The 13,802-nt window shown below is 34.9% G+C and overlaps 1 protein-coding gene across 1 annotated transcript; it reads right to left on the bottom strand.

Annotated features, from left to right (window-relative positions):
* Nucleotides 1-545: 545 nt before the first annotated feature.
* LOC142348487 (uncharacterized) lies at nt 546-11,250 on the bottom strand. Its single transcript, XM_075399862.1, has 5 exons — nt 11,124-11,250; nt 10,305-10,642; nt 3,951-4,072; nt 3,798-3,883; nt 546-811 (listed from the first exon to the last, which is right to left on the bottom strand). Exons 1-5 carry the CDS (start codon nt 11,242-11,244, stop codon nt 555-557), a joined length of 924 nt encoding a protein of 307 aa, XP_075255977.1. The 5' UTR covers nt 11,245-11,250; the 3' UTR covers nt 546-554.
* Nucleotides 11,251-13,802: the final 2,552 nt, after the last annotated feature.

Here is a 13,802-nt window from a genome sequence, read left to right on the forward strand (position 1 = left end):
AAGAAATACGCGGTGAAAATTATTTTTTTCACCGCATTTCACCGCATTTCTTACGAAAATTCACCGCCAAACCTCGACCTGGGTAACATAGCGGTGAAACTATATAAGGATTGCTCTTTTAACCGTTGAGTTTTCTTTCCATCGCTCTCATACCATTTTCTGCTATTCTTGCATCCTTTTGCAATTTTTTGCGTGATAAACATATTGGCAAATTTAGCGTTTAATTTTTGTAAGATTTGTGATTTTTAGCGGTGAATTCTATCTTTTCACTGCCTTCACTGCATCAACACTAAAAATTGCAACTCTTACATCTTTTCACCACATTTATCGCAATTCTTATACTTTTTTGTTTTAGTGATTTTAGTTATATTAGTGATTTTAGCGTTGACGTCTCATAACCCGGTATAGCATTTTTCAGCTCTGAAATCTAGACTTGGATTGAGTGCTCAAAAGTCAAAGAATATGATCATCAAGAAAATTTATTTATTTTGTCAAGCCAAACTGAAACTGAACTAAAATTAGCGTTTATGTATTACCCTGGCCTCTTGATTAGCTCAGCTGTGAATATATGCAGAGTTTTCACATATCACAACTGCCTTATAACTGCAGTAACAGTCATGCAAAAGTCCCATATCTTCAGTTTTTGCACATCCACACATTTCGTTGGACCTGTTGGTCGGCTGTCCCGTTTTCCATCCATTTTTCTCCATACTGAATGGTTGAAATGTTTGCATGTCTACCCAGCCGTTAATTATCTTCAGTTTACCCAGTTTGAGGTCCACTTTTCCAAAGCCCAGCCACAAAAACGTTTCTAAAGAATTGAGATAGAAAGTAGTTGCTGAAAAAATTTCATTACAGGTGTTATCAGCCGAGTAGAGGTTTGGCGGTGAATATTTGTAAGAATTGCGAGGAATGCGGTGAAAAAAAATTCACCGCGTACTTCTTATATCCTGTTGCGGTGAATGCGGTGAATTGAGATAAACTATTTATTTTCAACGCGTTCTCCGTATTCTTAAAAGAATTAGTCGTATAAAAAAATCTAGGGCGACAATCCTAGCGTAAAATGTGGGAAATTTGCTAACACATTTCAAAAACTCTACGGCAGGAAAATTGCCGTTTTAAATTGCTTCATCCATCATAATGTCGTTCTCAATATTACTTGGAATTGCAAGTTTGTATTAGAAAACTTATTGAAAGCCTAACAGCAAATTAATATGACTGCTTATATAAAAGTCAATTGAATGCATTCATAGCAGATGGAATTCTTGCAAAGTCCTTCTTAACTCTTCACGGTTCTTATCATATAGTTAACACCTTACCAGGAAATTATCCGTTCCTGAAGTATGAAAATAAGACCCAGGATTAGATCCCGACTTAAAAAAATGACTAAATTACTCTAAAGAGTATGGCCTTTACCCGCTAATATTTCACAGTCGAGCTTCCTACCTAAAATCGAGAAATGTTTTTCTCAAAAGATTTGTATTTTTTTTTCATGAGGATCCTGGGTCGAGCAAGAACATTTCATGTGTCAACAAATAGCCTTTCAATAGTTCGGCTAAGAAAAACTCATCGATTCAGATCGCTCGGTCTCTTTATGCGAGGAGCAAAAGTTTTTCATAAATCTGCAAATTTTTATGCGAAATCGGAAAAAACACTTTTTTAAATTACCTCGCTTATATACTGAAATGGAAACAGCGCACTGCTAAGCAGCATTGCTCCAGAGCAATCAAACGTGAAACACAGTTAGAAAAATGCCAAAAATGACAAAGATTGCAAATCTGACAAAGCAGTTATTTTAGCTGGACTAAATTGCCATGTAAACTGATTTTGTAGATGAGTTCTTTGGTCTTCTTTCTATTAGCCACTATATAAATGTGCCAATTTTCTGATTCTCTCCTTTCCAAAACAAGGAGTTCTCAGCTTTCAAAAAATTGATCACTGAATGATTAGTGGTTGCTGAGATGAAAGAGCGTGGATGCCGACTGCCTTATAATTAAAAGTGGGCAATAAGTTTGCACAAAAAGTTTCACTGCAAAGATATAGACACAGTAAGAGTTGTTTACTCGACTCATAATTTGACAATAAATCCAACTCATCTATGTGCCCAGCAAAAGTTGATCATGAACATTTGTTTTTAGCGTAAGTTCAGATTGATTTGATTTATTTTACCACAAACTGATTATGACAATTGAGGTCAAGCTAAAAACAAGCTATTTTCTAAAGTTGAGTTAAAGACATTCCATAGGATATTTAGTTCAAGCACTGTTTTTCAAAACACTTTCCATTCGACCGAGTTCCAATACTTAAGCGAAATCTAAAGGTGGGGATTTATGAAGTTTTCAGTTTTTCATTGCGTAATTTGTGATCTGGGCACCACTTACGACTTCTAATATACAAATCTAACACTTCTAATTGTAAAATTCAAGCAGCTCGTTTATATAATTTATTGGTAGGATACATATCAACTCATATAAGACAATGATTAAATGCTTGGCGAGTTTCTAACAAATTGACTGAATGTTTGGCGAGCTTTTTACAAATATAAAAAAAGATATTTCAAATTTCGTAAAATTATAAAGCCAAAGACACCTTTTTAATGAGGAAGAGCTTCAGAAGACGAACCCTAAGCTTAAAAAGATTGCATCAGGGATGCTTAGAGTGCTGTCTTTAATAAGGTCAGTAAATTTGCAGAATAAATTCAGTCGGATATTGTCGAAAAACGTTTTAGGCTACATCAAATTTTTCTCTGTTGTGATTATTTTTTCAAAACACCTTGCTACACTGCACATTTTCAATGCAATTTTTTGACCTGAGTATGTTTTAATGCACGATTTTACCAATTATCCTTGTTAAAATCATTTGGGTATTGAGTTTTGAATCTTCTGATCACATAATGTCTTCTTATTACATATTGTGACTTTCTGGATATATTTTAGTTCTACAAGTGCTAATTTCTGTAAGCTACTATGCCAAAACTTGAAACAACTGAATCGTAATTTAGATCTCATCGATAAAAAGCTAGCGCTTTTTAAATTGGCGCTCCTTTGAATACGCTGGCCTCCATTCAAAATATTTTTGTTGTTTATAAATTTTTAACTTTTATCTGTTATTTAATTGGCAAAAATTAAAGAGCTTAATTTCGATTTCGTTTTCTGATAGACATCCAAAAGATATCATGCGGAAAAGAAACATCAAGTATAAATAAAAGTAGCGGACCCGTATGTATCACTGTTAAATAGACAGTGACAACAAGCCTTACCTTAAAATGAAATCAAATGAGTGAAACATTATCATACTACAGTCTGCTACAATGTAATACCCGGATCGAATGTCCCTAAAAACCTCCCATTTTGTTGTAAGAGTGGGGGGGGGGGGTAATTCGTCTATGGGGGGTAAATTGATGTAAGAGTGTGGGGGTAATTTGTTCTGAGGGGGTAAAATGATATGAGAGTTGAGCTGCCCCCGAACTCTTACACCGTTTTACCCTGCTTGACAGACCAAAAAGGTTTAAGAGTGGGGGGTTAATTTGTCTTTTACCCCCTCACTCTTACACCATTTTACCCCCTTTGGAAGCCCAATGCAGCCCAAAAAGAGGTAGAGTTTTGAGCTGCATTTTCCTTAAAAATCATCCCATTGCAGCCCCACTCTTACGTCATTTTGGGCGGAAAAATTCGACCCGGGTAACTGATTTTCACTAGCACGTTTATATATTCCTTGTCGTTCGAAATTTTTTTTATAAGTTCTCAGTGAAAATTTTGTTAACAGTGATTTCTCTACTGACAGAATGAGGTTCATACCGTTGCTGAGATGAAAATGTTTCATTATTCTTCCAATGTTTTCCTTGGACGTCGCAGGGTCAATAAGCCGGCCTTTGTATCCGGGCCTGAAATAAATCTCAAATTTTTATTTTATCTTCAATAGAGAACGTAATCACTCGGTGAATTTCTTACCTTTCCATACATAATTCCCTGGCAACGTTGAAAAGTTCAGCTTCTTTTACGTACTCATAGCATTTGTCTTCAATCCCAATAACAGAATGGCTCTGACCAGGACAATTTTTCGGCCAGACATTCTGAAAGGTTTATGAACATGAACATGGCTCACATAAATTTTTGTATTTTTGCATGACCACTTCGTTCATATCAGACATTGTCAATACCCGGGTCGAGGTGTCACCTCCATTCAACGCAAAATTATGTAAGATAAGCGATAAATGCGGGAAATTTCGTAAGATAAGCGGTGAAAGTACATAAATAAGGCTGTGAATGTAGTGAAAAAAAACTTGGTAGTGCCCGGGTCGAGGAAAAATCGGGAAAAAAACGTAAGATAAGCGGTGAATAGTTGTTTTTTTCACCACAAATTTTGTTCATAATTTTGCGGTGAAATGCCGTTGAATGCGGTGAAATTCTATCAAATTCGTTTTGAATTTAAATCAAACTTTAAATCAAATATTTGTAAAATTATCGGTGAAAATACAATTTTCAGCGGTGACATGTGGTGATTTTTTTTAATCTATATACTTACATAACTTCACCGCTTAAAAAGTTTTAAAAAGATATCTGATTGATTGTGGGTAAATTTTCCGTGCGCTTTTTAATAAATGTATCCTAACTTTGTTGGACAAAAAACATTTTGAAGCGTTGTTATTTCATCCCTACGCTAAGCGGTGATATTATGTAATTTCACCGCTAAATTCGGCGATGAAATTACGTATTTTCACCGCTACCAGGCGATAATGTGTTTTTACCGCCTGATTTATGTAATTTCGTGGCATTCAGCGTTTATCTTACAAAATTTTTCACATTCATCGGTTATCTTACTTAATTTTCCGTTGAATGGCGGTGACACCTCGACTCGAGTGGTGAAAGTGCATAAATTCACCGCTCTGAAAAAAAAGTGCCCACTAAGTGAGAAAAGCACTGAATGCGGTGAATGATGAAATTACACAAATTCACCGTTTGGAAAAAAAAGTGTTGAAAATGTTTGAGATCTTCAGTGCATGCAGTGAAATTGAATAAATTCACCGCTTAACTTAGTAGTGAAATTACATCAGTTCACTGCTTAGAGAACTCTCCGAATTGTTTTTGTCCAACGGAGTTAAGACATATTTATTAAAAACGCTCGAAAAATTTACCCGCGAATAATTGTTTAATTTCACTAGAGTGAGCGGCGAACTTACAAAAAGTAACCACATTTCACCGCTAAAATTACTAATTTCACCACTAATTTTACAAAAATTCAACGCGAATGTTTCACAGAAAGTAGACGAATTTGATTTAAATTTAAAATGAATTTCACCGCGAAACTATGTACGGAATGCGAAGTGAAAAAAAACGACTTTTCACCGCTTATCATAAATTTATTTATAATTTTTCTTCGACCCCAGTAAAATTGCAACTGTGTAATGTGCAGCTGTTATGTTCTGATTGTCAGCGAGGCTATTCAGAGCTACGGGTCTATCACGCAGAAGAGAGGTCAGAGAAAATAAACCGATTTCTATACCACTATTGTTGTTTTTTCTTTTTTAAACACTCAAAGCTTTCAAAATACATGGAGACTTAATATTTTCTGTTCTAGCGTTAAAACTTATCATCTATCCAATGCTATGAAAAGTTTATCTCTGTCCAGAAAAAAACTAATTTAAAAAAAAATAAAAAAAAACGTCAACCTAAACTATACAAGCAAACATTCAAAGCCGTTATCCCTTTCTGGTCGAGCCTTTTCCTTTTTTTCTTCAGTTTTTATGCTTCAGGTTTCAGTCGTTAAAATAATTTGCCGCATAATCGCTATACCTTTCAAAACAATTGTCTAAATTTGATCAGTTCATATCAGCTAGAAGTACTGCAGACAACCACTATGTCCTTAAAAATAAAAAAAAATCAAGAACAATCCATGAGCAAGAAAAAGGGTTAAAAAACAAGAGGTAATCGAAGAACCTGGGGCTTGACGCAGGGTTAAAATCCCCAACCGATAAAATCTTTTAAGATATCCATCGTCTTGCTAGAATTATGCAAAAAAAGGAACGCAATCGAAAAGGGTCAGAATGAGACTCGAAGGTGTATTCCCACCATTGTTTTCATTATGATCAAGAGTTACAAAAACAATATAAAATCAGTTCTTCTGTGCATAATTAAAAACTAGAACACATATTGAAAAACAATGTTTATTATTTTCCAAAAAGGCAGTCTGTAGTGCGGAAAAGTGTGAATAAATGATAGCAACAAGTATTAATATCACCTCTTTTCATTTTTAGGAAACATAAATGAAATGATTTAATGTTCAGACATAAAGAAAGTATCTCAACAGTTTGAAAGTTTCAGCTACATCTCTTTGTATTGAGCAAATGATCCTCAAAAATTTGGTCCTGGTTGACTGAACTGGATCTACTTTTATAAAATACACATATCTATTGTAATTTTGTTTGCTAATTATCTCCTAAATCTGCCTCAAGTGTATTTGGGAAACTCTGCGCTAAACGAGCAATAATGTGTCTATTGCCTCCATTGAGGGTAGAGCTAGACTTGAACGAACTTGAAGATTCTTGCAAATTAAATATACGTCTTGTAAGTTCTTGCAGGACAACCACCGTGTTAGACAGCCATCATCTGGCGCAATCTAGCAAGATAAACATCATCTTGCAAGATCTTGTAAGATATCCCTTAGTCTTGCAAGATTTCGCAAGATAACCATCACCAATGAATTAACTCCTGACTTGCATAATTAATTTTTTGAAGAGGTGTTATCTGAACATATTGCAAAAATTGGGCTCCAAAGATCCTGACATCATCCAGCACATAATCTTCTCATAATAATTCGCTGAAATGGGTTATTTTAAATGAGTCGTGCTCAAAATTTGACAGGCCTTCTTTGTCTAATTTCTTCTCATACGTAACAAAAATTACGTAAGAATTGAGCTGAAATTTCTGCGATTTTCGTACCTTGTTTCTATTCATATGACAAAAGTTTCCAAAAAAATTCAAAATAAATCAGAATTCAAAATAAATCAATGACGTAGTTGATTAAGCTACGGCCACGACACAGGAGAGAAGGGTGCGAAGCTCAGTCAAGCCAAAATTGTTTGAAATTCAAAGCATTTCTATTGAAGTCGTAGCTCTTTTTAGCGCATTTCAGAGCACTTTATTGTAAGTTTTTTGCGCTGAAATTTCACAAAAAAACACCATATAATGCCTGCAGAATGATTCTTAACCACGTTTTCCATGAAATTTAGACGGACGCAGACGTTTATTGAGAGAGTTTATGATTATCGTGATTCGCCAAACCATATGCAAATTATTACACAGCACGTTCAAATGTTCTGCTGACAAATGGTTCTGCGAGTATCTTCAATCAGCAATGACATTTTAAATGAATTTAAAGTCCGGTTTTTCAGGTTTGGATTGGACATCAACGAAAAAACAACTCAATTAATCGCAAAATTTACTTTTCTTTCAATTTCTAAACAAAACACAAAATTTAACGTTCGTATTATGTGCTGGTCTCTGCCAATTTTTCACAGGCTTCACTGAACGTTCTTTGAATTAGTTCTGCCGGCAATTACATATTTAGTGAACGGATTATCATTTCTCTATTCGGTAGAGCAGTCTTTTAAAGGCTGATTTAAAAGACCTAAAAAGGACTTATGACCTAAAATTGACCAAAATTTGAACTAAAATTAGAGGACTCAAAAGTAGAGTTAACTTGAAAAATCTCCTTCCGTTATTTTTCAGCATTGTCTTTAGCAAAATTTGCGTTTGTTGCTTAAAAACATGAAAACAATATATGATTGATGTTGAATATTGACTATCAGAACTATAAGTTTTTTGATCATTGACTCTTATACAAGTTTATTTCATTGACTATCAAAACACGATATCAACCTATTCATTACCACCCGCGTTTTTGGTTTGTTGTCCTGCGTATTTCAGTTGTTTCTAACACACACACACACACACACACACACAAACACACACAAAATGCAAAATGCGGTACTCTAATATTACGAAGAGCAATATACGGTGATTCAAGGAATGTTGTTTTTGGAGAATAACAATGTGGTTGTCCAATGTGGTTCATATTAAAACTATCGGAAAAAGTTTTTTAAACGTCAGCTGGAAAACAGAAATTTGTCGATGAATTGTTCAGTTTACGTATGGTCTTGCTCCTATCGATTATTATCAGTTGACAAAATTTAAATAACGTTCGATGATAACTTTGCGGATTAAGGGACAAATTGTTCATTTATTTGATTTATAATGCTTAACATGCTTAGATTATCCCCAGTCGTTAAGACAAGTCGATAAAGAAAGATATGTCGAAAACAACAGATGCAGTAATGGTATATTTCTACGTGTGACTCTGAAAAAAACCTCTCTGTATTTTAATACGAAACTTTTCAATTTTCTTAATAATTATTCTATTTTTAAACTTGCCCTATATAAACATCTTTTGAACAGAAGTTCCCAGGTCGAGGTTCAAACAGATATCAACACTGATCTGACTGTCGCTGACAAAAGTGGCATCTGATCAGACTATCCTGTGCCCGAAATTCTTCGTGCGCACGAAGTGTGCTCAAAATCATCCTATGACTAGACTATCTTGCGCCAAAAGTCACTCCTTATTAGACTAATGCGCGCTCAAAAAACCTCTGATCAGAGTCAAGTGCGTTTGAAATTGACTATGATCAGATTAAAGTGCGCTCGAAATACTGGGATCAGAGAATGGTTAAAAAAACTCATTAATTCTATAACTATTAGTAATTAAACTATAACTCACTATAACTCATTAATTCATAAAAATCAATGATTTCAGTAAAAATCCAAAACTAGGAAAAGCCAATCCAAAGAGTATTGCGAATGAAAACGAAATCTAAGTGTCGAGAAAGTAACTTATTTAGTAAACAATTCTTGCATGTTTCTGACTCGATAGATAGATCAAGTTATACACCTTTCCATAAAAACGTCCTTATCTACACTTAGTCAAAGTCTTGTAAAGGGGAACGGTATTTGCTATCAGCTGGACCGTTGGGTTCTGTTAACCAACAATTCAGATGATTCTGATCCGAATTCTACCGTTTTGTTTCCTTTTGGCAGTGCCAAGATCTTTCATTAATAAGAAAAAAATGAAAAACAGCAATTTAAAAAGTTGCTGATTAGACCTAATTGCGCTTGATAACTTTTCTGATCAGAATAGTATGCGCTCAAAACTGCCTCTGTTGATACCAACACCAATGCCCAGACCTCGACCTGTGCTACGATTGTAAAGTAAAATCATATTTTCATAGTCGAATTTAAGTTGCCCTGGTATATATATATATATCTATATATATATATATATATATATATATATATATATATATATATATATATATATATACAATAGGTTTCCTTCGAAAATCTTTTACGCCGTTGTTTGATAAAGTTTCGATTTTTATAAAGGAATCTAGGTCTGGTCTCTGCAGCCAGTTGTGTTAAATGTGAGTTAAAAGCGGGAAAGATACAGTTTCGTTTATAGCCCAGGATGAGTTTCGCAAACCAAGACAGGCATCGGCCAGACCGACTTGGGTCGTGGACAGGGGGTGGGGGGATGCGACCAGAATAACGGTCTGGAAAAATTTCGGTTGCGCCTTCTGTCTGGCCGATGGCAGTTTTTGGTTTGTTCGGTCTGGCCAAAGACCAATTTCAATCCTGAGAAGTCCAGCCAAATGAAGAGCCGGTCCCCTGTAAATTGTATAAATGTGTGCTGCATTGGAAGTTTTTCAAAATAATCGCCAATCGTTGATATCCAACATCTACTTCTAGATGATTGGACTACTTCACCCAACCAACATCTGGAAATCGTATTTGAGTTCAAATCAATGGTTTTCTACAGTAATTTTTTTCAAAACTCATTTGCATTAATCGTTAAAAAAGTGAAACGACTAAATCATGAATTTTATTGGATTCTTCTGCACGTTTAAGTGGGTCTGACCAATAGTCTGGCTGAGGGTTTGTTTTGTCTGGCCATTGATCTAAACGAAGATCTGGACAACGGTCTGGCCAATGGTCTGAACCGTGGTGTGGCTTATTGTCTGATCCGTCTGGTCAACGGTCTCAACAACGGTCTGGCCGTGCGTATGTTCAGTTTGACCAGTGGTCTGGAAATGGTTGCCAAAGTCTGATCGTTCTGGTCGATATTTATTTATAGGTATGGTGGGTCTGCAGCCCCACTGTCTGCGACCCAAGTCGGTCTGGCCGATGACTATTTTGGGTCGCAGACTTCATCCTGGGAGTCAACCCAATTTTCGCTTCCGAAAATTCAGTACTCACTATTTCCGTGAAGCTTTTTATGTAATCTGGATACACCCAACTTCTATCTGAGTTCTGGCCCACTCGACAGTCGCAATCGTAAACTCTGGTTATTTTGCCATCTTGTATCCAAATATTTTTCAACTTCAAATTGTCGAAATTCTTGCCACCCGGTATCGAACCAGGACCCACGGCAAACTTGTCTAAACCCCACGGCCCACTTGTATTCATGTGATCAAAAACAAAATCAGCGGAATAATTTTGCAGAGGTTTGAGAGATCGACTACTGTTTTGTTTGTTGAATGGTTGCACAAATTCGTCTTTGTCAAAGAAGCGAACGAACACAGTGTCAGTAGTTCCTAAAATAATGTTTGTTAAAAACATAATTTAATAATCATTTGCGGCATTTTGGTTTTAAATAAAATCTGTTGATATTGCGTCTTTTTCGGACCCAGGGTCATTTTCAAAAACAAAGTTATGCCAGATTCCTAATGTAACAATAACGAACTGAAATGATTTAAAAGCAACCGAAAAGATTGAAAGGCAATTGAAAACACGCACGCACACTCGCATCCTTGCACACCGGCACACAAACACACAGCCAGCCACTGTTACAACCTTACATAAACAAACCATAGTGTGGTTACCGGGAAACGCAGAATATTCCCAGGAAAAGCCTGAAAATCGTGTGTATTTGACCGCAATGTTAATAAAGTTTACAAATATTTGGTCATTAACCAAAAACTATTAATTTTCCTTTTTTCGAAATCTATCTTTCTACCAATTTAAATGCATTTTGATTCTTTTTTCCTCCAAGAAAACGAAAAAAAAAACAAAAACCTGCGTCATCGTATTTTGCAACCTCGAAAATAATACGAAGTTGTTGTTGATAACACGGACTTTGGCTGTCAATTGACAGAAACAGGATTGTTGAAAGCATGCAATATATTCTAAAGGTCATCTTTATGTGGTCTGCTGTTTCATAAAAAAGCTGGATGCCGCGTGACTGAAAATATTTGTTTACAATTTTCAAATGTAAAGGCTTGCATCGAATCAACTCGCCAACGTAATCACAGCTTGTAAACTAATACATCTGGCCCATTTTTGTTCAATTATACAATGTTGAGATCATACAAAAGACGAGACCGTTCACAAAGCTTTGAAAATCAAGTTTGTTGAGTTTACACATAATTTGTTGTTTCTTTTTTCCTTATTTCTCTCACTTTCAACAATTTAGTAGCTCAGACTGGTCTCATCAGTAGCAGTATAACAATTTTGTGTTCGAGTTGAACTGGAATGCAAGTTACTAAAAAGTGAGCAAAAGTTTGAAAAAAAAAGCGGGCAATGTCACTTTGAAATGTCCATATAGTTCATCTTCAACCCCAAGTTGAGATGCCAGCGCCGATTCAGCGCAATATTTCGTTAAAAATGCGCTGAAAGTGCTTCCAATATGTGAGAAACGAGTTGAATGCGCTAAAATGCGCTGATTTTTCAAATTTTCAGCAGAAAACTCTTACATAATATAATGCTGAAATGCTGAAAGGAACTTTGTGAAAAATGTATTCAATTATCAGCGCCTTTGTAAATTATATTAATGGAATTAAGAGTTTTTTGACACCGGTTCCTGAATATCGAATCATTAACTGATCTATATTCACCATTAACTTTTGCTACAAAAGTGAGCTGATAAGCGCTAAAATGCAATAAAATATGCAAGAAATGCGCTGAATTCCTACATAATTTCAACGCATTCTTTCCTAAACTTTTTATAAAAATAAAATCAAATAAAATGGGAAGAATTTCGTTAATCAATGGCGCAGTAGATTGACTTATGGCTACGCACCGGTCTCAGTCAGCTTTATGTTTTGAAATTTCAGTGGGTTTCAACGCGTTTCTTGCAAAGTTCCAGCGCATTTCAGTACATCTCAGCGCGTTTTTATGTAAAGTGGTCGCAGACAGTTTTGACTGAGGCGAAACATTAAATGAACTGCCATTGAAATTTTTGATCACGCGCATGTACATACGAAACAGTATAATGTTTCTTTACGTTTTATTGGCAATTTGTAAGAAAATATACTCCTTGAATTTTAAGTTTTTTGAAAAAATAGCTCTTATGCAATAATTAAAAGATAGCTGAAACTGCAAGCAAAATATTAGTTAGTCTTTGGTTGTTGCCATGTTCTTTGCTGATAATATATTTTACCGAAGAAAAAACAAATTTCATTGTTTTCGTACTTTAAATTTGTCAAATGGAAACCGTAGCTGCTTTGGTATTATAAGTATATATTCTCTTCAGAAAAATTTAAACTATAACAATCTTTTCTGTAGTCTAAAACTCATCAGGCCCCTGTCTTTCACCAGAAACACAACCAAACTTCTTTAAAGATGGGGGAAAAATTGGAATACACTATGCAAGCTTATCCTAACTGAAGGAAAACCACCTCTTTCTAACTCTTGACCTGAGAGTCCATATGAAGTCTTGTGAGCGATTATCTAAAATAATCTCAAAATTTTATGTAACATTTTTTATATATTAATTCACAAAAACAAAACCTGATGACAGGAAGTCACAACTTAGAACAGAATCTCCAACATTAAAGAAATGCAATTATAAATTTGAAAGTTTCTGGACTTAGAAGTTTTTCAAACTCTAATTTTTATTAATTTTAAAATATTAATAAAACTCTATTGTTTCATTAATTCTTTAGTGCCCGTTTTCGGCGAAAAAAAAATCAATTGAATCTCAATTGGTGAGTATGAAAAAATTGGGAGCCCTTGTCCTCTGATATGTGTGATAAATGGTGAAAATTGTAAATATTAAAAAACCTCCTCTTGCTATTTTTGAACTGAATTATATCCAATTATTGAATCAATAATTTCTAAAACTTTTTATTTTTCAAGGGCACGAGAGTGCTTCCAGGTTTTATCCCCTTTTTCTCACTTTTCCCCATTTTCAAATACTGTAGCCAAGGCTAATCTAAACTACCCTAATTGAGATAACATGAATTTTCTGTCAAAAAAGTTGAAGAATAGAACAACAAAGGAGAAAGAAAAAGCAGACCAACAATGAAAAAGGTTTAGCACATTACAATGCGTTAAATATTTTATAAAAAAATTTCGTCAACGCCATCATTGGTGGAGTGGGTTTTTACATCTTCATTTAATTCAGTTGAAACCTAACCGACATGTTAGGCAGCTATTGGTCTCACTTTGACAGAAACAAAAAAAAATCTTTTTGAGTTTGCCAAGTGAAAAGAATGACCCAATTGATAAATTAAACAGTTTTAGCTCGGCCATCATTGATGAGAATAACAAGGAGACAGCATTATCTGCTGCATTTTTTTTTTAGCTGATAATACTTTTAAAGGCTAAAAAATAAGAGAAGATGACGCTTCTACTAAAAAGCAATCGAAAACTAATGGATCAATGCGTAAATTGGAGCTAGATGCCTAATTTTTTCAAACAAACGCTTTCCACGAACTCATTTTTGGATAACAAAGTGTTCGAATACAAAACAAA

The sequence above is a fragment of the Convolutriloba macropyga genome, chromosome 10 (assembly GCF_964194025.1).
Source record: "Convolutriloba macropyga chromosome 10, txConMacr16.3, whole genome shotgun sequence".
In the NCBI taxonomy this organism is placed as follows: domain Eukaryota; kingdom Metazoa; phylum Xenacoelomorpha; order Acoela; family Convolutidae; genus Convolutriloba; species Convolutriloba macropyga.

What these genes read in the sequence shown, in the direction of transcription:
- LOC142348487 (XM_075399862.1), bottom strand. Translation starts at nt 11,244, where the DNA reads ATGACCTTTAGAATATATTGCATGCTTTCAACAATCCTGTTTCTGTCA. An exon ending in TAAAAAGCTTCACGGAAATA is followed by an intron (nt 4,073 to 10,304) that starts GTGAGTACTGAA and finishes TAAACCTTTCAG; the next exon opens with AATGTCTGGCCGAAAAATTG. An exon ending in AGGGAATTATGTATGGAAAG is followed by an intron (nt 3,884 to 3,950) that starts GTAAGAAATTCA and finishes GATTTATTTCAG; the next exon opens with GCCCGGATACAAAGGCCGGC.